The 21,116-nt window shown below is 48.2% G+C and overlaps 1 protein-coding gene across 1 annotated transcript in view; it reads right to left on the reverse strand.

The window, feature by feature from the left end:
- Window positions 1-20,848, reverse strand: part of LOC125443630 (E3 ubiquitin-protein ligase MARCHF6) — a 101,783-nt gene extending 80,935 nt beyond the window's left edge. Inside the window, exon 1 of the mRNA XM_048515869.1 lies at window positions 20,725-20,848. Within this exon, the coding sequence (XP_048371826.1) occupies window positions 20,725-20,743 (19 nt within the window). The 5' untranslated portion in view covers window positions 20,744-20,848. The remainder of the gene's footprint in view (window positions 1-20,724) is intronic.
- Between the last annotated feature and the right edge of the window lie 268 nt (window positions 20,849-21,116).

Here is a 21,116-nt window from a genome sequence, read left to right on the forward strand (position 1 = left end):
TCCAGGTGATTTGAAAAGCAGCTGCCCCCCTCTCCTCACAATCAAGCAAAACTGAGGAGTCTTGGCATTTTGACCAGTGACATAAAAATCCACATCTGGAAATCCCAACTCTCTGAAAATGGGTAAAAGGAACTTTAACAACAACAACAACAATGAACCTTTATTGGCATAGCAATATTATATACGCAAGTCCACTTAACCAAATAGAGGGAAACAAAAATAAGTATACAGGAAAAGAAGGCTGATGTTCAGGATTTGCTCCTAGAGCGCTGTTTCATATGTAAATGAAAAAATTTGGAGACTGCATCGTTTGCATCACTACTGGGGCTGTCCAACAGAAAGGTAATCTTTTGCAAGTCAGATGCATACTCTTTTTTTGAGTAGCAAGGATGACAACTATTTGACTCTGGGTACAGCATAAAGTGGACAATAAAGTAAAACATGATCTATAGAGTCTACACAGTTCCCATTGCATATGGTGGTAAGGGGTTTTAGTGAATCTCCCTGTTGATACAGCTGATGGAAGGGCATTGCAACGGGCCAACATCATTGCTCTACGGAGACTGGGCCCGGTTATCTGGTGCAGGAATTGATCCCCCTTATTGCCAACATAAGTGAAACCCAGAGCTAAAGCAGAGCAAGTCCTGGAAGCCTTTTCAAGTAGGATCTGATGTTCCTGATCAAACAGGCTACTCTTCAGAAGTTGAAAAATCTCTTTAGATGGCAGCATGGCCAGATAGTCCAAAGAATAACCTAGTTTGTTAATTTTTGTTTCTATAGGGCCCCACCAGGGACGTAGGTATAGATTTTTATGGGGGGGGGGGGTGTTCGGGGGTGGGGCCACACCCACCGCCCCTAGGAGCACATAGCCCGCCTCCCCAAGCCCCGCCCCTGGCCTAGCACTTATAAAAGCAGCTCTCTGAGGTCGGGGATGGCAGACTCCCCTGCCCTGCCCTGCCCTGCCCTGCCCTGCCCTGCCCTGCGGGCAGAGGCATAACTAGGGAAAATGGAGCGTGGTGCAAAATCTGAGTTTTCCCCCCCCCCCCCCCTGGCAGCCACTGTAATGCTGGAATCCACCCCCAAACAGCATCACTTTCAATGGTGTTTTAACAGCACAGAAACCCAAATTTCTCCTTTTTAAATCCACACCTTAAAAGGGAGAATCTGGGGTCCCAGTCTTTCAACAAGTTGATACAGTGTTGATGTTACCCAAGTGAATTATCCCCCACCCTGAAACAGCATCACTTTCAATGTGGCGTAGTGGTTTTATTTATTTATTTATTGTTTGTTTGTTTGTTTGGATTTGTAGACCGCCCCATCCCCGAAGGGTTAAGAGCAGGTGCATTCTAATCTGGAGGAACCGGGTTTGATTCCCTGCTCTGCCACCTAAGCTGTGGAGGCTTATCTGGGGAATCCAGATTAGCCTGTGCACTCCCAAACATGCCAGCTGGGTGACCTTGGGCTAGTCAGAGCTTTTCAGAGCTGTCTCAGCCCCACCCACCTCACACGGTGTTTGTTGTAAGGGAGCAGGGGCAAGGAGATTGTAAGATTCTTTGAGTCTCCTACAGGAGAGAAAGGGGGGATATAAATCCAAACTCTTCTTCTTCTAAACTGAGGACCTCCAGATTCTCCCTTTAAATCCCATGGCAGAAGGGGTGGGATTGCAAAAAGGAAGAATCTCAGGAAACAGAAGGATGCCTGCTTGTCAGGAGTTGCAATTGTTAATCTAGAAGCCACCAAACTTTCCAGGGTGTCTTTAGGAGTCTCTTTCCCTAATGATACCACCCAGGTTTGGTGAAGTTTGGTTCAGGGGGTCAAAAGTTATGGATCCTCAAAGGTGTAGCCCCCATCTTCTATTAGCTCCCATTGGAAACAATAATGGGGATGGGGAACACTCTCTTTGAGGAGTCCCATTGCTTTGGATCTCTCTAGGACCATAACTTCACACAAAATCTGGGTGGTATCAATAAGAGACTCTCCTGATAGTACATCCCAGGTTTGGTGAAGTTTGGTTCAGGATGTCCAAAGTTATGGACCCTCAAAGATGTAGCCTTCATCTCCTATCAGCTCCCATTGAAAACAATGGAGGATGGGGCACTCCTTTTGGACCCCCTGGACCAAACTTCACAAAACCTTGGTGGTATCAATAAGAGACTCTCCTGATAATACATCCCAGGTTGGGTGAAGTTTGGTTCAGGGGGTCCAAAGTTATGGACCCTCAAAGGTGTAGCCCCCATCTTCTATTAGCTCCCTTTGGAAACATTGAAGGATGGGGGCACCCCCTTTGGGAGTCCATAACTTTGGACCCCCTGAACTTTGGACCCTCACCAAACCCGGGTAGTATCATCAGGAGGGTCCCTCAAACAATCCCTGCAAGTTTGGTGCTGCTAGCCCAAACAATGCGCCCCCTGCAGGCCAAAAACTGAAAAAGCACTAAAATGTTTTAAAAACCCACAAACAGGGGCGGAGCTTTGGACATGAATGGGGGGGGGTTCAAACCCAAGAAACCCCCCCTTACCTACGTCCATGGGCCTCACCATTCCGAATGACAAGAAGTCTTGAGAGCTTTATATGACAAGGAGGCAGCATTACGGTTGAAACAGATGTGCAGGCAAAATTTGAGCGTGGCAAGCCATGCTCTTGTCTCTAAGGTCATTTCCAAGACCGCCGGAGGTGAAGCTTGGCTGGGTCGCGGCGATTCGTGCCGACCCAGCGACGCTTTGGGACCGATCGCGATGGACAGTCCCAGAACCCGGCCTGGGGACGACACTACCACATGCGGCGCTATTAAGCCCGGCGATCTGGCATGTCCCGGGACCTCCGGCATGCCGCCCAGGCCTGAGGACAAGCTCCCTCCGACCCTCTTGGCGCCTGCTCCTGCGATGCAGGGGGCAGAAGGCGTGTCCCCAGACACCGGCATTACGCCCGGCGAGCGAGCAGTGAATGCAGGGAGGGAGTGGGGGGGGCGGGGAAGCGCTGCCGCTTCCAGCAGCGTTTCAAAAAACCATGCTGCACAGAGCGTGGTTTGGAAGCCTTGGCTTTCGGCCGCTTCCGGTCAGGTAGCGAGGCGGCTGCGCGAAGCAGCTGCGCCCCTAATGCCGCGAATGGCGGCCTGAGGTGGCGTTTTGCCTTTGTCCCCAGGCGCCATATTCCGCCGTGTGAAGCGGCTTAAGAGATGTTGCCCAGTTTGAGGCACAGGGTGGCATAAGGTCTGGTGAGGCATACCGAAAAGTTTAAATAAAAGATTGGCACTTTCAAGCTCAGCTGTGTTGGACCGGAGCCTATCCAAAAGTGGAGACTCCATATAATAATTGCTGGAGCCACCTTGAGTCATTGACTAGGCTTTTTTAATGCTGCAGGCAAAAACTGATGGCTGTTACAAAAAAAGCGCAAAATTGCTGATACGCTGACCATGGAGTTTGTCCTTACAGCTCTGGCCCCTGCCTGGTGGAACGCTCTACCTCCAGCTATGCGGGCCCTGCAGGATCTTAATGAGTTCCGCAGGGCATGCAAGACTGAGCTTTTCCACTGGGCTTTTGGGGAGACCGGCCGCTGATGCCCCCCCCCTTTATAACATCTGTGGATCCTGCCGCCCCCCCCCCTTCTTAGGGGATTTGTTAGTAGGACGCCATCTGTTATACTTGATACTAGGATGCTGCATTTTAATGGGGTTTGGTTTTAACATGTATAGAGCCATTTATTTAAGGATTATCTAATTAACTTTGATATTATTGATTTTATTTTGTGCTCTATTTATATGTTCTGTTGTTCACCGCCCTGAGCCCTCCGGGGGAGGGCGGTATGTATGTGTGTATGTGTGTATGTATGTATGTATGTATGTATGAATGAATGAATGAATGAATGAATGAATGAATGAATGAATGAATGAATAAATAAATAAATAAATAATGGCATGGTCTCTGTGGCTGGCCCAACCCCCTCTGTAATGGAGGTGCACTCCTAAATATTTAAAACATTTGACCTGTTCCAATTCGTGTCTTCCTAGCGTCCAGTGGGATGGCTTCCAAGATTTTGAAAAAATTACAACCTTGGATTTTTGGGAGTTGAGTGTCAGGCCATTGATTGTATAGTATTCGTTGCAGGTTGCTAGGAGTCGCTTCATGCCGATTTTGGTATGTGACAGCAAAACTGCGTCGTCGGCATATAGTAATGGGGGGGGGTTGGATGTCCATCTAAGTTTGGGCAGTGTGAATTTAAAGATTTAAGTACGCTGGTTAGCTCTTTAAATAAAGATTGAAAAGAACTGGTGCAAGGACACAGCCTTGTTTTACTCCCCTGGAGATAGATATTTTGGGTGTAAGCGATCCCTCCTGATTGCATTTAACTTGACAAACTGTGTTATGGTGCAACGCCTTGATGAGGAAGATCAATCTATTCTCTACACCCATTTTTTTCAAGTTTAACCCATAGCTTATCTCTTGGGACAGAATCAAAGGCCCCCTAGATGTCCAGGAATGCTGCATACAATGGCCTTTTGGTTTTGTTACAAGTTTTGGTTATCAGTTGGTTAATGACCATTATGTGGTCAAGGGTAGATTTACCTTTGCAGAACCCTATCTGCTCGGGTCCTAGAACTCCATTTGAGACGACCCAATTGTTCAATCTGGTTAGTAAGAATTTAGCATAAATTTTCCCTGGTATTGATAGTAGGCTAATTGGCCTGTAGTTTTCTGGAGCAAGATGGTCACCTTTTTTGAAAATAGGGACTATTATAGTCTTTGTCCAGGCCTCCGGGATTAAGCCAGTTTTATTTATTGTTGTAAAAAGGGAGGCCAAAAGTGGGGCCCACCAATCTACATGCTTTTTAAATATCTCAGGTGGTAATGCATCGGGGCCTGGCGCCTTGCCTGGCTTAAGTTGTTTAATCATAGAAGCTATTTATGTTGGGGTGACTGTAGGCCAGTCCTTGGGAATATCAGGAGGTGGCAGGACTTGAGTTGTAAGGCCATACTCTTCAGCACTAAAAGTGTTCTTATAATGCTGGTACCAGGCCTCAATTTAGATGCCAGCGGACAAGTTGTTATTAATCCTAGAGCTACTGGACACTATTTTCCAGAAAGATCTGGTATCATTGGAATTGGTGGCCTGGATGAGTTTTTCCCACTCTGCATTGATAATGGACATTTTAATGTCCTTTAGCCTCTGGCTAAGCTGTTTTTTAATTGAAAAATATGTATCAGGAATGGAAGGCTCATTATCAGCTCTCTGTCTTAAATATAGGGCTCTTAGTCGTTGTTTCAGATGTTGACATTCCTGGTCGAAGGCATCTGCCTGGGGTCTTTTTGCTTTCTTTGGCTGATGGGTGATGTTAACTGCGCATAAGGCATTAATGTGCTGTAATAGCTCTTCATATAGGCTCAGCAATGAGTCCGGAGACTCATTTTTTATTATTTTGGAGCGTATTTCCCCAAAGGTTTGGCTGCTTATTAATTCACAGAGCTGCTTTTCTGTTTGGGGAGACCAGTTGATTTTTAAATATGGGGGAGCCAGCTCAACGTTCTTCTTGAGTGGCAAGGATTGATCCTCAGCAAGGCTAATTTCCAAGGAGAGCGGAAAATGGTGGTCAATATGAAAGTCTTTTACACCCACATAGAGGTCAGGGGAAACTATAACATAGTCTATCACACTACAACCTCTGCTAGAGAGGAAAGTATATTCTCCTGAATGTTTAAATTTGCAGAGGCCATTCAAGTATATCATGTCACACAGAATCCATGTTTTGGCCAGCTCCTTGCCTGCGTGGTTAACAAGATTATCCTTCGAGTACCATATATACTCGTGTATAAGTCAACCCGCACCTAATTTTACCACAAAAAACTGGGAAAACGTATTGACTCACGTATCAGTCGAGGGTGGGAAATGCAGCAGCTACTGGTAAATTTCAAAAATAAAAATTAACTTTGATATTATTGATACCACTAAAATTACATTAATTGAGGCATCAGTAGGTTAAATGTTTTTGGATATTTATTTCAAAGAAAAACAGTAAACTAGCTCTGTACGTAGAAAAGAGGGTCAACAAAAACAATATGGTGTCAACAATAACTTTAAAAGTACAAAAACCTTAGCTCAACCAGCAACCAAGCTAAAACACAAGAGTTAAAATCCTTCAAAACTGGATTTTTGGTCAGCGGAGGAATGTTTATGTTAGCAGTACCAACATTTCAGAGTATCTTTAGGAGATCCTCCTGATGATACCAGCCAGGTTTGGTGAAGTTTAGTTCAGGGGGTTATGGACCCTCAAAGTTATGGACCCTCAAAATGTAGCCCCATCTACTATTAGCTCCCATTGGAAACAATGGGGGATGGGGCCCTCCCTTTGGGGGTCCATAACTTTGGACCCCCTGAACGAAACTTTACCAAACTTGGAAGGTATCATCAGGAGAGTCTCTTGAAAAATCCCTGAAATTTTGGTGCTGCTAGCCTAAACTGTGCCCCCTGGAGGCCAACAAAGTAAAAACCCTAAAATATTTTTTTAAAATACACCTGACTCGCTTATAAGTCAAGGGGGGCTTTTTCAGCACAAAAAATGTGCTGAAAATTCGACTTGTATGCGAGTATATACGGTACCTCAGTTGAGAAAAATACCAAGGTATTTTTCTCTTCAGCATCTAAACCCAATTCCACAATGAGAACCTGTTCGTCTGTTCCCACTCTAGCATTGAAGTCACCTGCCACGAAAATATAATTAGAGGAAGAGTTTTGTTTCATTTTAACTATATAGTCCATCAGTCGCAGCCACCTTGTATCCTGCAGCGCTCGATCAGTACTGGGGGGCAAATAAACATTAACTATTACAAGAGTGTAGGCTCCCCATGACAATGAAAATGCCTGGGCCATATTCTCAAAATTAGGTAGCGATGTGACTCGAATATCATAAGAACATAAGAAGAACATAAGAACGGTCCATTGGTACTTACCCTGAAGGGGCCTTCTCCTGTGGGGCGATGAGGGCATCTTGGATGTGGGTGATTTCCAACCTATACTCAGGGAGGCAGGGCTAACTTGATGTCACTTCCTGTGGATTGGTTGGGCTCCATCTTAGATCTCCAGTATTCGAATGACACAGCAGTAACGAAAGCTTTAACTCTCTCAAGAAATATAACAGGAAGTAACAAGAACAGTGTAATAAACATATAACAAAACATTGAAACGTCAATAACTTCGATAAAAACTACTAACTGTTGTCGACAAGTCTGTCATAATTCTGAAGAGTACTGAACTTATTAGTATAGCTATCCCTAGGACTGTATGACTACACTGGAGACTGATATAATCCGAGGGAGAGGCCAAGATACCCTCATGCGCCCCACAGGAGAAAGGCCCCTTCAGGAGTAAGTACGCAATGGACCGTTCTCCTGGAGGCGATTTCGGGCATCTTGGATGTGGGACCTCCCCGAGCAGTGTCCCTTAACGGGTGGGAAATTCAGTCTCCAAAGATATGCTCCAGCACGCGTGTGCCGAAGGCAGTCTCATTTGCAGACATGGTATGTAATACCAGAAGGGACTGATGTGTGAGATGCCTTATATGCCTCACTAATGCAAGATCTAAGTGTGTAACTTAGGGATGCCTTTGACATCTGGGCTCCCCGATTAGGTGAGGCGATGTTTATGAAGAGAGACTCAGTCCGCCTGATAGGCTCAGTACGAATTATATAGCACTTCAGCGCTACTTGGGGCGTCCAGCGAATGCCAAAAGAATCTCCTTAGGATGTGAAGGAGCTGGACAGAAGGTAGGGATGATGATCTCTTTGGCTTCAGATGAAAGGATGAAGCTACCTTTGGGAGCAGAATGTGGGGAGTTCGAGATGCATAACAACTCTGTCCTTATGGAAATATGCAAAGTTGAGAATTGACTGAAAGAGCCTGCAACTCCGACACTCTTGGCGGTAGCGATGGCGACTAAGAATAGAAGCTTCATATGGATCCACTTCAGGTCCCCTGATTGAATGCGAGTTGAGGAGAGTTTGGTAAGGGAGCGAAAGTACCAAGTTGAGCCTCCCTGTGGCGGGGAACCTGTATTATTACTATGGGTGGTTGTTTCTGTGAGAACACCCTTGAGGTGATCGAATGATGTGCATTGATGCCTGGACATTGGAACCCCTTGAACCTTTGGCCATATTCGTGGTAAAGACCTGCAAGTTGTCTGCGTAAGGGAGTGGAGCTTCTGAGGCCCTTCTATAGAACCCACGGATTGAAGGAGGCGAAGCACCTGTGGAACCGAAGGTCTTAGCGGATCAATGTCTTTGGATTGAGCCCAGGACAGAAATAGCTTCCGCGAAGAATCATAAGAATTCCGGATTGTAGAGGGGTCTACGGGACGCGACAATAATGTCTATTACGCAATGTGCGGAGTAACCCCTCCTGGCTAAGATCTTGCGTTCAAGAGCCATGCGATCAGACAAAACCATCTGGGATTGGGGTGCAGTATGGGACCACTGAGACAGCTTTATGTCCATGGGGGGGGTGGAGCAAACCGCAGCTATAGGAGGGGACACGCAGCTGGATTGAAGGATTGAGAGAGAAAACCGCGAGGCGTCTGGAGCCACCAAAGAGTGCCACCAGCGCCACTTTGGCTTTTTCTGACCAGATCTTCCTGATCCCAGCTTGAATGATGACCCGAGGAGTCAGCTGAAATGCATATAGAAGCTCTTGTGGCCAGAGGCGTTTGTCAGAAGCGTCTACTGCCAATGCGTTCCTGGCAAGCAGAATACCTGGTGAAGAACATGAGGAGATTGACAATTCTGTGTAGAGGCTTAAAACAGATCCGTGATGCTGGGATTGCCGAAGGTTTGAATGATTAACTGGGGCAGAGTCTGGATGAAGTTTCCATTGACGCTCGACCGCTGTTTAATGCGGCTCAACCAGTCCGCTTATGCGGTAGAGGTTCCCTTGAATATGCTCTGCTGATCGTGACAGAAGATGGGTCTCGGCCCAGGTCAATATTTCCATAGCACACCGATGAAGACGTAGGGGATCTGGATCCCCCCTGATTGTTCAAATAGGCCTTGACCGCAATGTTGTCGATGCGGACTAATGTAGATGACAACCCTGGATCACAGATCCTGAAAAGTCCTGTAATGCTAGAAGTATGGCTCTCAACTCCCTTGAGTTGATGGGAAAGCGAGACTGCTCACAGATCCAGATCCCACAATGCCGAACTCTCTCCTGCAAGGAAGCGCCCCATCGGCGAAGACTGGCGTCGATTATTACCAACTGTAGTCTGTGAGGATAGATGTAAACTTTCCCCTTAGAAAGGTTCAAGTTGATAGGACCACCATCGGAGGGCTGGCCTGAAGCTGGCTGGGAATCACAAAAGTGACACCTGTCCTGCTTCCTCATTATATTAAGATTGATGAGGCTGCAGAAATTGTTGTAGGACCGATGCGTGGAATCTCCCCCACTGTAACATATCGATGGCCGATATGAACAGCCCCATTTGCCAGCTTGGCGAGCTGGAGGAGGGAAGCCTTCCTGGCAGACAGGAAGATGGCTACCAGAGCGTTGGATCTTGTGTATCTTAGCCGTGAATGAAAATTCGATTAGTGCACAGTATCGATAATCACACCCAGATGTTCCATGCGCGTGGTGGGAATCAAGAAACTCTTCTGCATGTTGACCAGAAACCCGTGGTGGAGAAAAGCGACGACAGGACAGCGTGCAGGTCTCGAAGAGCTTGTTCTCTGGATCCCGACCGAATCAATATGTCGTCGAGGTACGGGTGAATGTGTAGACCTCTTTCCCGTAGAGCCATGATGGGAGCTAGCAGAATCTTCGAGAAAACCCTCGGTGCCGTAGCCAGCCCAAATGGGAGGGCCTTGTATTGAAAATGATCCGGTCCCACGGCAAATCGAAGGAACCGTCTGTGTAGAGGATTGATGGGTATATGAAGATATGCCTCCGTCAGGTCGAGCGATGTCAAAAGATTACCGCCTGGTGGAGGGTACCTCTACAATGGAGTGAAGTGAACATCTTGAAATGCCGAAGCCTGATGAATCTGTTCACATATCGAAGGTTCAATGTTGCTTTCATGTCGCCGTTCTTTTTTGCCAGATTACGGTGAAAAAATGAGAATAAACACCGTAAGAGCGGCTTCGATATGGGTACAGGTTTCGATGGTACAGAATGCTTGCCAGATGTTGGATGATGGCTTCTGTTGTTCTTTTTAATTTGTCCGGATTGCATTGGGGGGGATACGTTCTGAATCGGGAGCGTGGAAATGTTGAAAACTCCAGCAGGTAACCTGATGATCACGACCTCCGCCGAGTCCACCAGTCTACGGTAGTCGCCTACCCATGTCGATTGGTGAAAAAAATTGCAGACAACCACCCGACTGGAGACGTGATTGCAGTCAAGATCGGGGAGGGCGTTCCGTTTGGAATGTTTTTCCTCCTCTGTTCGGTTGGCGAAGAGGATTGGAGGGGCGAAAGGAGGAGTTGTTGAAGTAGTTTTAGATCTCACCGAAAAAAAAGCTGTTGTTGTTGATGTTGCTGTTGAGGGAACCAGCACAGCCTGCCCGTCTCTGGGGAGCCCGAGCCAGTGTAGGTTGTGTCTTGAGGAAGATATTATAACCCCCGTATGTGGACGATCCCGGATCTGACCTAACATACCTCGGCATAAACTTTTTATTACCCTTAGTCTCCAGGGCGGCATCTAATTCCTTCCCAAACGGCAACTAAGACCATGGTAATCATAGGTAGAGACTACCTGTTTGGAATGAAGGAAGTCTGCTGACCAAGCCCTTAACCAGACATGTCGTCTCACCACAACACCTAACGCTAAGGCGCAGGAGTCCAGCCCGTAAGAGGAAATCAAAAGTAGAATCAGCCCGGTAAGAGACCGCGGTTAACACCCTTTCTAAGCCCTCTCTCAACCCCTGTTGCGCCGGGGGAATCATGGTAAGTAATCTCATTAGCCATGAAATCGAGGCTCTAGCCATGGTGGAAGATGGGGCAAGGGCCCGAATAGTCAAGGCAAGCCTATCATGAGAAGGCGTTTCAGGAAAACATATTTCCTACGATCAATGGAATCTTTTGAGATCCCTCCCCATCCTTGGTAACCAACCCCCCCCGACTGTAGAGGCGACAACTGGTGTGCATCAACTAATGGGGACTTGATGATGTTGTGGATAGCGGCCAGGGGAGCACATAAAAACTCTTAAGGTGTGCCGGACAACTCTTGCTGGCTTCCAAGTTAAGCCATTCCTTCCTAATGCTTCTCTCGAAATCTTCGGGTAAGAGGAAATGCATCTGCAGGGTATCCTCTGCTTGTGGAAAAATTTCCCATTGAACGCCCGGGCAACCCTTAACTGGTTTCTTAGGGTGGGAGGGCCGTCTGGATCCTCGACATCTGCCGGGTCCTCCAATTACGGGATAGAGATGGTCTTGGCCATAATAAGGGCTAAATCCTCTTTCTTAAAAAGATCTAATGCATTTTTCCTCCCGGGTTCAATAGGGACCTCCTCTGCCTCTGAAAAATGCTCTGAGGAATAGCCAATCTCTCCCTCACTAGCCTCATCACCCTCAGACACGTTGAGGGGCTCCCTATAAGTCAGCGCTGGTGGGGGTGATCCCGAGGAAGAACTGGATGGGTATCTACGTCTATGCCCCCTTCTAGAGCGGGATCTCGCGTCTTCCCTAAGCGCCTATCGGCGTCCTTTTCTTTAGCTTTATCGCTGAGTGGTATCTCCTCCCGCATGGTGGCCCTAAACATGTTCATCAACTCCTGCGTAGGGACATTAGTCCAGGAGGCTGGGTTAGAAATGTTGGGACCCCAAAGGCCCCTTTGGGACCTTCCCTCCCCCTCGGACGCTCTCTGATCTTGCCTGGAAGTAGAAGGATAACCGGACGATCGCTGCCTCTCGCTCTCCCCGGCGGCTGTATGGCCCGATGGCGGCGCTCACCATTCCCCGGCGGCTCCCCCGAGCGCTCGCTAGCTGGCGAAGGCTAGCCCGTCATGAATTGGGAGCGTGGGGGGGAGATAGGAGCTTCACCTGCCGCGACCCTGACTGGGGCGCTGGTGCTCCTACGCCTCGGTGCGGCCCCCGTTTGGTCTCGGCGCGACTTCTTAGCCGCCGGGGCCTTGGCGCCTCCCTGCGCCGCATTCTGAGGCGCTGACACGACTGCCGTTGCCGCCTCCGCGGCCAGTGCTGCAGTCGAAGTTGAGGGGAACTGAAGCTCCACTGAGTCTTCAGTCGTATTGGGCTGCCGCCGACCCCTACGGGTGGCTGCCCGGTTGCCCTCCGCCGCTGACTTGCTAAAGGTGTCTGGCGGGGGGGAGAAAGATTGCGCAAAAAAGCGCTGAGCGGCCATTTTCCCTCAGGCCCCTTTTAGGCGGGAAAAAACTGAGGTGGAGGTTTTCAGTGCCACAGACGCGATAGGAGAGCAGAGACAGACAAATAGACACAGTAGAGACAGATAGAGAGGCCAGTAAGGAAAAATAGTAACAATTTGATGGGGAATTCAGTTAAATTGGCTTGGAGCCCTAGGTACGAAGCCTGCACTCCCCGCTAGGCAGGAACAATACTGGAGATCTAAGATGGAGCCCAACCAATCCACAGGAAGTGACATCGTTTAGCCCTGCCTCCCTGAGTATAGGTTGGAAATCACCCACATCCAAGATGCCTGAAATCGCCTCCAGGAGAACTATTAACATAAGAAGAACATAAGAACAAGCCAGCTGGATCAGACCAGAGTCCATCTAGTCCAGCTCTCTGCTACCCGCAGTGGCCCATCAGGTGCCTTTGGGAGCTCACATGCAGGATGTGAAAGCAATGGCCTTCTGCAGCTGTTGCTCCCAATCACCTGGTCTGTTAAGGCATTTGCAATCTGAGATCAAGGAGGATCAAGATTGGTAGCCATAGATCGACTTCTCCTCCATACATCTGTCCAAGCCCCTTTTAAAGTTATCCAGGTTAGTGGCCATCACCACCTCCTGTGGCAGCATATTCCAAACACCAATCACACGTTGCGTGAAAAAGTGTTTCCTTTTATTAGTCCTAATTCTTCCCCCCAGCATTTTCAATGAATGCCCCCTGGTTCTAGTATTGTGAGAAAGAGTGAAAAATTTATCTCTGTCAACATTTTCTACCCCATGCATAATTTTATAGACTTCAATCATTATCCCCTCAGAGCGTCCTCCTCTCCCAAACTAAAAAAAAGGGGTCCCAAATGCTGCAATACCTCTCCTCTCATGGAAGGGTGCTCCAGTCCCTCAATCATCCTTGTTGCCCTTCTCTGCACTTTTTCTATCTCCTCAATATCCTTTTTGAGATGCGGCGACCAGAACTGGACACAGTACTTCAAGTGCGGTCGCACCACTGCTTTATATAAGGGCATGACAATCTTTGAAGTTTTATTATCAATTCCTTTCTTAATGATCCCCAGCATAGAGTTTGCCTTTTTCACAGCTGCCATGCACTGAGTTGACATTCCCATGGAACTATCAACTAAGACGCCCAAATCCCTTTCTTGGTCTGTGACTGATAGCACTGACCCTTGTATCAAGACAGGAATCCAAGAAAAAAGCCAGCCCCCCTAAGTTTCTCCCCTGGTTTTAGGTTTATGGGCTGGTATATCGTATACAGTATAGCCCTCTAGCTGCGGCTTAGATAGAGACCAGACTCTTGAATTAAAATGAAGTTAAATCCTTTAAGGTAATTAATAACTTCATTATTCTTGGCGTTGGAGCCCCAACCTGCTGTGTTCCATGAAAGAATCTTGATATTAGGGGAATGGGTGAATTGAGGAGCCTGGAGTCAATCTAATTCCACTAGAAGGTTAAGAGAATTGGTTGTATCATGTAGGACACTACCATTGACCTTTCCAGGAACCTGTTTTCCGAGGTCTTTGTACGTTCTGCCCTTAAGCTCTTTACTTCCTACCCCCCTCCCGCCCTGGTTAAAGCCTTGTTAGTAACACTTCTGTTGGAAAAGTTTCACAGGGGGATTCAACCTGCTTAAGTTCCAATAGCTCCTGTGCCCACGATTTTCCACCTTCCAGTTGGATGCAATTAGTAACTCGAATAGGGTGCAATTCCACATCAATATCTACTCTTTGTGTTCTTTTCCTTGGCCCAAGTCAGTTACAGGCAGAAGCAGGCTCCTGGCATTGGCACCTTCATCCAGGTCAAACTGTGGGCTATTCAAGTTGACCTGATTGGTGGGCAATGTTAAAGTAGACTGATCCAAAGCTTCTTCTGAGGGGAAATGGGCTGGCCTTTGTGCTCAGCTTCTTGTGGAGGATCAATATTAGATGACAGTGGGACTGATTGATAGGTAAAAGGAACTTGTCCGCAGCACTCACTTATGGTTTGTGGATCTGACCTTGTTTAGCCTGTCCGTGTCCACACTGGATGAATTAAGGCCAGATGTTTCAGCACCCACTTCCACATGGCAGTGGTCTCCCAAGGCACACAACAGGAGCCTGTGCCCCTCAGTCTGGTTATGTGATAACGCCTTGCTATGGTGCCCGTTTGTATTAATAACGGCTATCTGAAATAGATGGCAGGGCAAGTTAAACCACTTTTATGTGGTATTCATATTCCCCTGGCAACTATGAACTAAATTGTCCTTGCAATGGCCATCCAAACCTTCCTTCAAAGAATCTGGTTAAGGGAACAATGATGGTCACAGTGGTCATCAACCCCAACCACTGATGAGCAGACCTGGCTGACTGGAAGTGGTTACCCTGAAACTGCCTAATGACCATTCTGATAAGACTGCCTCCATCCAGAGGGAGAAATCCCTTGCCTACAATCAAGTCAACAGAGGTGTCACTATACTGAAGGACCCCTATGGGTTCCCATTTAGATTTATTGCTGTAAATTGCCAGTCTCAGTCTATCACATGTGGTCAGTAGCGTCTCCACATCTTGCACCAATAGACTGCCATTATCAGCCAGTCATCAAGATATGGGTATGTTGTGCAGCCCTGTAGCCTCAGGTGAGCCACAATCAGGGCTAGACATTTAGCGAACACTGTTGAGACTGTGGCCAACTCAAACAGGAGTACTGTACGCGGATACGACCTCCCTTCAAAGCAAAACCTAAGAAACCTTCTGTGGTCATGGTTTAGGGCAGCATGGAAATAAATGTCCTTTAAGTCCTTAACAGCAAAGCACAACCCAGTCTTTAATAACAGCAACACAGCAATTAACACTAACATTCTGAACTTGTCAACAGATAAAAATGTTCTACATTCCTCAAATCAAGAATGGCTCAATTCCTTCCACCTTTCTTCTAGATGAGAAATAATAATAATCTAAGTAAATATCAGGGGAGGGATATGACCTAGAGATTGATAATGTTATAACTATTACAAGCTCACAGAAAACAGAAAAGGGGATAACTGTTTGCTGATATCACATCAACTACACAGATACACCAATACACCCCTTCACAGACACAATAAAAAATATATTTCATGTACCAATTGGGAACATCAGGGGGATATTTCACTCTTTATTTTGAGCATGAAGAAGGGAAAAGTATGAAAATGTTCACATGAAGGTTTTTTTATCAAGGTACCCAAATCTACTTGTACAGCAGATTTGCCCCCTTGGGACACTTACCCCAGCAGAAGGGCAAATCGGCCAGTGGGCAGCTACTGCACCCTCCATGGCGGCCAGATGCAGCGCACAGCACTGCACCAATGCTCCTGTGCCCCCACCAGTGTAGTGGGGGGATTCCAGAGGTGTGGTCAAGGCGGAACCAACATTAGTCAGCTTCCACCCAGCCTTTGCCGGCCAGGACAACGGCACCAGGAGCTTGGTCCATAGAGCTTAGTGAATGACTTTGAGGGGGGAGGGCACCTTTTTTGTTTTTTGCCTCCCCACACTGCTGTAGCAGCGCCATGCCCTGCCAAGAGGCTCTGGATTGGGCTGCCCAAGTGCAATCCAAGGGGCGGGGGCTGAAGTCACACTGGAAGCCACAGGAGCCCTACACTTGTTCATGTCCACTGTGCCACACAAACCGGCATGGACGCTAGTATTGGATCACTTACTTTGCTGTTGGGCTGCTGCAGGGCAGCTGGGCCCAGAAGTTGGTCCCTGAAGCTGCAGGCTTCCGCCACAACTGCCCACACTGGCATCATATGGGGGGGGGGGGGCAGATTCTGGGTGCATCCTTGGAGACAAAGTCAATGTCTAACAGACTTTCAGCCCAGGAACAACCTCTACACCAGTAGCCAACTTGTGCCACAAAGAAGTGTGGTGCAAGTCACTCTTCCTATGAGATTGTTTAGGCAGCCAGGGATGGTTTACTGCTTTCCCACCTTCCCGCACCACCTGAAACCCCTTTGGAGGCGACACAAGTTTGGTCCTCCAGCACTGATCTACCCCCGTACCCCACTTTGGGTTACGCTGCCCAACATCCCCCCCCCAAAAAACTGGTATGTTTCTCCTAAAACATTCTATCCATTAAAACATGTTAATTTATAGTTAAACAGAATCTCCACTCTGCCACAGAAGCACATTTGGCCCACTCACAATCAGCTAACCACCTTCACAGATTTGCTGTGAGGATAAAAGGACGTAAAATTGCTATAAACCATTGGGAGAAAGGAGGACATAAATTAAGTAAATGTTTTGTTTTTAATCAAGTGTGATCTTGATAGGAGACGCCCAAGAGTTTAATTCAACTCTCCCATTCTCTCTCTCAAAACCAAGTCTAGGTCAGGATCTCCACAATATCAACTGGACTAGAGTCCTGAGATGGGTCACAATGCCCAATGGGAGATTTTGCAAACAGCTGTAGTATTTGTTATTTTAAAAAGTCTTAAAGGTAAGCAGATCTACCCACTAGGCCTTAGGGGTCCCCAACATTTTTGAGCGTATGGGCACCTTGGGAATTCTGACACAGCATGGTGAGCAGAGCTACACAATGGCTGCTGCAGGACGTAGAGCCAGCCACCAAATGACTGTCACAGCTTATTTTCAGTAATTTTTAGTGAAGATCCTTGTTTTGATGGTGGCAGCTAACTGCTGCCAAAGCAATATTTTTAAAAGTTGCAAAGGCAATCACTAATTGATGCTCGTAGACTAATTTATAATAAACAAACATAGGAAAAAACAAGGTACAGGCAACCAAACTTCCAATGACCAACCAGAGGTCTTGCTGGGCAAATGGCCCTGTCCACTTTCTAAAGAAACTTGGCAGGTGCCAGGGAAAGTGTTGGTGGGTGCCATGGCGCCCCCAGGCATCATGCATTGGCAGAATACAGTTTAGGATGAAGAATGGTGTAAGTGTGCTTGATGCAGTCCTATGCAGAATGACTTAATTTTGCAGTTGGATGAAAAGTGCAAGTCTCTGTACTTCTCCCAGAGATGGTAAATGATCATCACTGGTCCATTCGTGCTTCTTTCCTGACTCCCAAAATGTAGGGTATCTTCAGGAGGTGAGACTTAGGCGGATTCCTCATGGGCCAAAAACAGCGGTGTGAAAATGGTGTAAACCCTTTTACACCGTTTTCACACCGCTGTTTTTGGCCCATGCAGAATCCGCCTTAGAGTACTGTCTTCAAATCTGGGCACCATGATTTAAGAGGGATGTTGATGTTGTGCCCCTGGACTGTTCAATAACAATTTTGTTTATTGAAAACAGCGTCAGGATTGTGAAGTCAGATTTTCTATGACAGAACTAAGGAGAAAGCACCAAAACAGCTTCCATTATAACCTACTCTATTTCCCCTGCTTCTAGGTTGCTTGACACCACCCTTTGGTGCCAGTTCCCAAGCGGGGAACGGCACTCCTCCTTTCTCATGGGAAGGAGAAGATATGGCATTCACCAGAGAAAAACAGCCCATACTACACTTTGAAGTGTGTAAGCCAGTATGTGCCGAACCAGCAGATTAGCATGTGCCTAAAAGCAAAACTATAGAGCAAGCAAGAGACAGCAGTCCCAGAGAGAGGATCCCACATCCCAGTCAGCAAACATGACAGGATTGGGACGGAACAGGACCAGATCATGACAGCTGACCAGTTGGAATGTGTCCAGAGAAGAGCAACAAAGATGTTGTGGAGTCTGGAGACCAAGTCCCAAGAGGAAAGGTTGAAGGAGTTGAGCTTGTTTAGCCTGGAAAGCAGACAACTGAGAGATGATATCTTCAAGAATGTGAAGAGCTGTCATATAGAGGATGGTGCAGAATTGCCCCAGAATGTCCAACTAGAACCAATGGATTGAAATTAAATCATCAGAGTTTTTGGCTAAATATCAGGAAGAACTTCCTGATAGAACGGTTCCTCGGTGGATTGGGATTCCTTGGGAGATGGTCAGCTCTCCTCTTTCGGATATTTTAAGCAGAGGCAAGAGGGCTACCTGACAATGGTGACTGTATGACTCACTATGAATTTAGGCAGACTGTGAGAGGGAGGGCAGGAAGGGATGTTCCAGTGCTCAGTTCTTGTGGCTCTTTCTTATATACTGATCACCACTTTTGGGTCAGGAAATAATTTTTCTCCATGCCAGATTGGCCCAGTGATCCTGGAGGTTTCAGCAGGGGTTACTGCAAGAGCGGGGTGGTGGTGGTGGTGGGGAGATTTGTGAATTTCTGGCATTATACAAGAAGTTAGTTACACTATATGACCCTTATGTAAGGAGATACACTATATGACCCTTGTATTGTCGAAGGTTGGATCCCACCCAACACATGCAAATCAAGCTTGATAATTGTATCCTTTATACTTGTTAACAGGCAAATGGTTCTTTCTCCCACCCTGGAAATTCCACAGGTCCACTTGCTTTCCACATACTCCACTTGTAACCATCAGATCCTCTGAAGCCTCAGATGCAGGCAAAACGTCAGGAGAAAATGCTACTAGAACATGGCCATACAGCCCGGAAACCACACAACACCCCTGTATGACCTTTGTTGTCTCTTCCTGCTCTATGTTGCTATTAAACACATCCCCAATTTGGCCCAGATCTCTGTCCTTGGCACAGTCACACCCATCCTGATCTACTTCCTAGGCCTGCAATAAGAATCTGAGAGAGGAGAACTTGAGCTTCAGTGGCAGAACTTGAACTTGAGTGGCAGTGGCAGAACTTGAACTTGAGTGGCAGGAGAAAGTGCAAGTGCCAAGGAAGAGGTAATCTGTGACTATGATGCCAGGAACACCTTCCTGGGAGTAAGTTCCATTGAATAAAATTGGACTTTGAGTAAAATTACTTCGGTTTGCCCCGCAAGTCATGAAGTGAAGTAGAACATTTTCTGTATTGGGAATCTTCCCAAAAATGTTTCTTACAGAAAATTTTCCATATCCACAAATGCATTGTTTCATGACAAGCTGTTTGTAACCACTTGAATGGATATGAATCAGAGTACAAAGTTTTCTATTTACAACTTGGGTTTTCCCCCACTTAAGTGTACTTCGGCAGTTTTTAAAATCCCAATCAAAGATTTCAGTTTACTCACTGTTTACTACTGGAAAAACTTTTGAGATGGTTAAGTTGACATGGTGTACTTTTTAGTTTTGTTTAGTCAAATAAAAATCCACAAAGATTTAAAGGTATTGGATATAATCCAGATCTTTTCAGCCCTGTGCCAAACATAGCGAAAAGGAAGGTAGTGGGTTGGAAAGCTAATTTTAAATGAATAGGCATGAAGCCTTACGGCTGGTACTTTTTATCTCAGATGTTTTGCTTCCTACCAAGAGAGCTGAACTACAAAAAAAGTACAATTTGCCCTGGACCCCCACCCCCCCACCCCCAGAGGCAGGAAAGGTAAGTGGCATACAAGAAGTTGTATCCACTATATCTTCCGCTATAATCACTGTGTGAAAAATCAGGGGAAAGGGGTAATATATCACTGTATTATGTACCTCCAATTATGAATTAATGGTGAACAGACTGCCATAAACTACCTACCTCAACAGGCTGAATAGGATCAAAGTTGATTATTCACCTTAATGGGTTCGTGTCATATGCCAGTTTTCTGACAAAGTCGGCTCATAAAAGGGTGTCGGTTGTTTAAACATGAAACACGGCTGTTTTTGTAACACAGATCCATGTATCTGTTCTTCTGGGATTCATCCCAACAGCTTCGGGAGGGCAAATAGGACTCCCACGGCGAAAATACAGACCCCCCCCCCTTCGAAAAGTCTCACAAGAGGCTTTGCAGCCGAGGGAGCAGCCTGGCGGGTCTCCGCCCACCCCGGGCATCCGGGAGGAAGGGAGGCCCCACCAGCCCTTCCATTGGCCTGCCCACCCGCCCTCGCCGCCTCCGGGCCCAGCCACGCGGCTACTGCGCCCCTCGCACGGGCACCTGTCCACACGGCCGGCCTCCAACCCGGCTCCCGAGAGCAGCCCACGGCCACGCCGACCCCCCGCCCCGCTGGACTGGCGGCCACTCAGGCCTGCCCGGCGACCCCCGCCAGAGCCGGTGGGGGGAAGGGAGCCAGGAAACCCGCGCCTGGCGGCGCCCCCTGTCCCCCTCCCCGGGGAACGGGCGTCTTCGGCGGGGCCGACCCTCAGACACAGGGGGCCTGGCTCGGGACTTCTGCCGCAGCGGGCCCTGGAATCGCACCTGCGGGACGGCAGCCCTGCCGGAGCCCGCCCGCCCGCCCGCCCGCCCGCCCTGCTGTCAAAGGGGGGAGAGACACCCGCGCGCCCGGCCTCGCCCCCACGGGCTCCGCCCCGCCCCTTCCCCCGCGCCGCAGGTGCCCCGCCAGGCCCGGCCGGCGCCGGCAGAAGGGGCCTCTCGGCCGTTACCTTCCTCGGCCGTCTCCATCTTGTCTGGGTGACGCGCGCGGGCGGGCGGGCGACGTCAGGCGGCAGAACCTGGCGCGCGCGAGAGAGGGAGAGAGACGGGGGAGCGGCCGCGGGAATGACCATGCCGGTTTCCGTAGCCAGCTCTGCGGCGGCCTGGCCGCGGGCTCCCCCTGGAGGCCCCTAGCGGTCACTGCGGCCCCCGTTCTCTCTGGGGCGGGGGGCAGCTAGAGAGGCGGCTCCGGCTGCGCGTCACCAGGCGGGGCGCCCGAGAGCGGAAGGAGGCGGGGCCGTCGCGCAGAAGTCGTCCTTTGGGTCCTCCTCCCGCAAGGCGTCGTCAGGAGCCCGTCCTGGGAACGCGGTCTGTCGAGACAGGCAGGAAGGAGCGGCAACGG

Source organism: Sphaerodactylus townsendi, linkage group LG14 (assembly GCF_021028975.2).
Source record: "Sphaerodactylus townsendi isolate TG3544 linkage group LG14, MPM_Stown_v2.3, whole genome shotgun sequence".
Classification (NCBI taxonomy): Eukaryota; Metazoa; Chordata; class Lepidosauria; order Squamata; family Sphaerodactylidae; genus Sphaerodactylus; species Sphaerodactylus townsendi.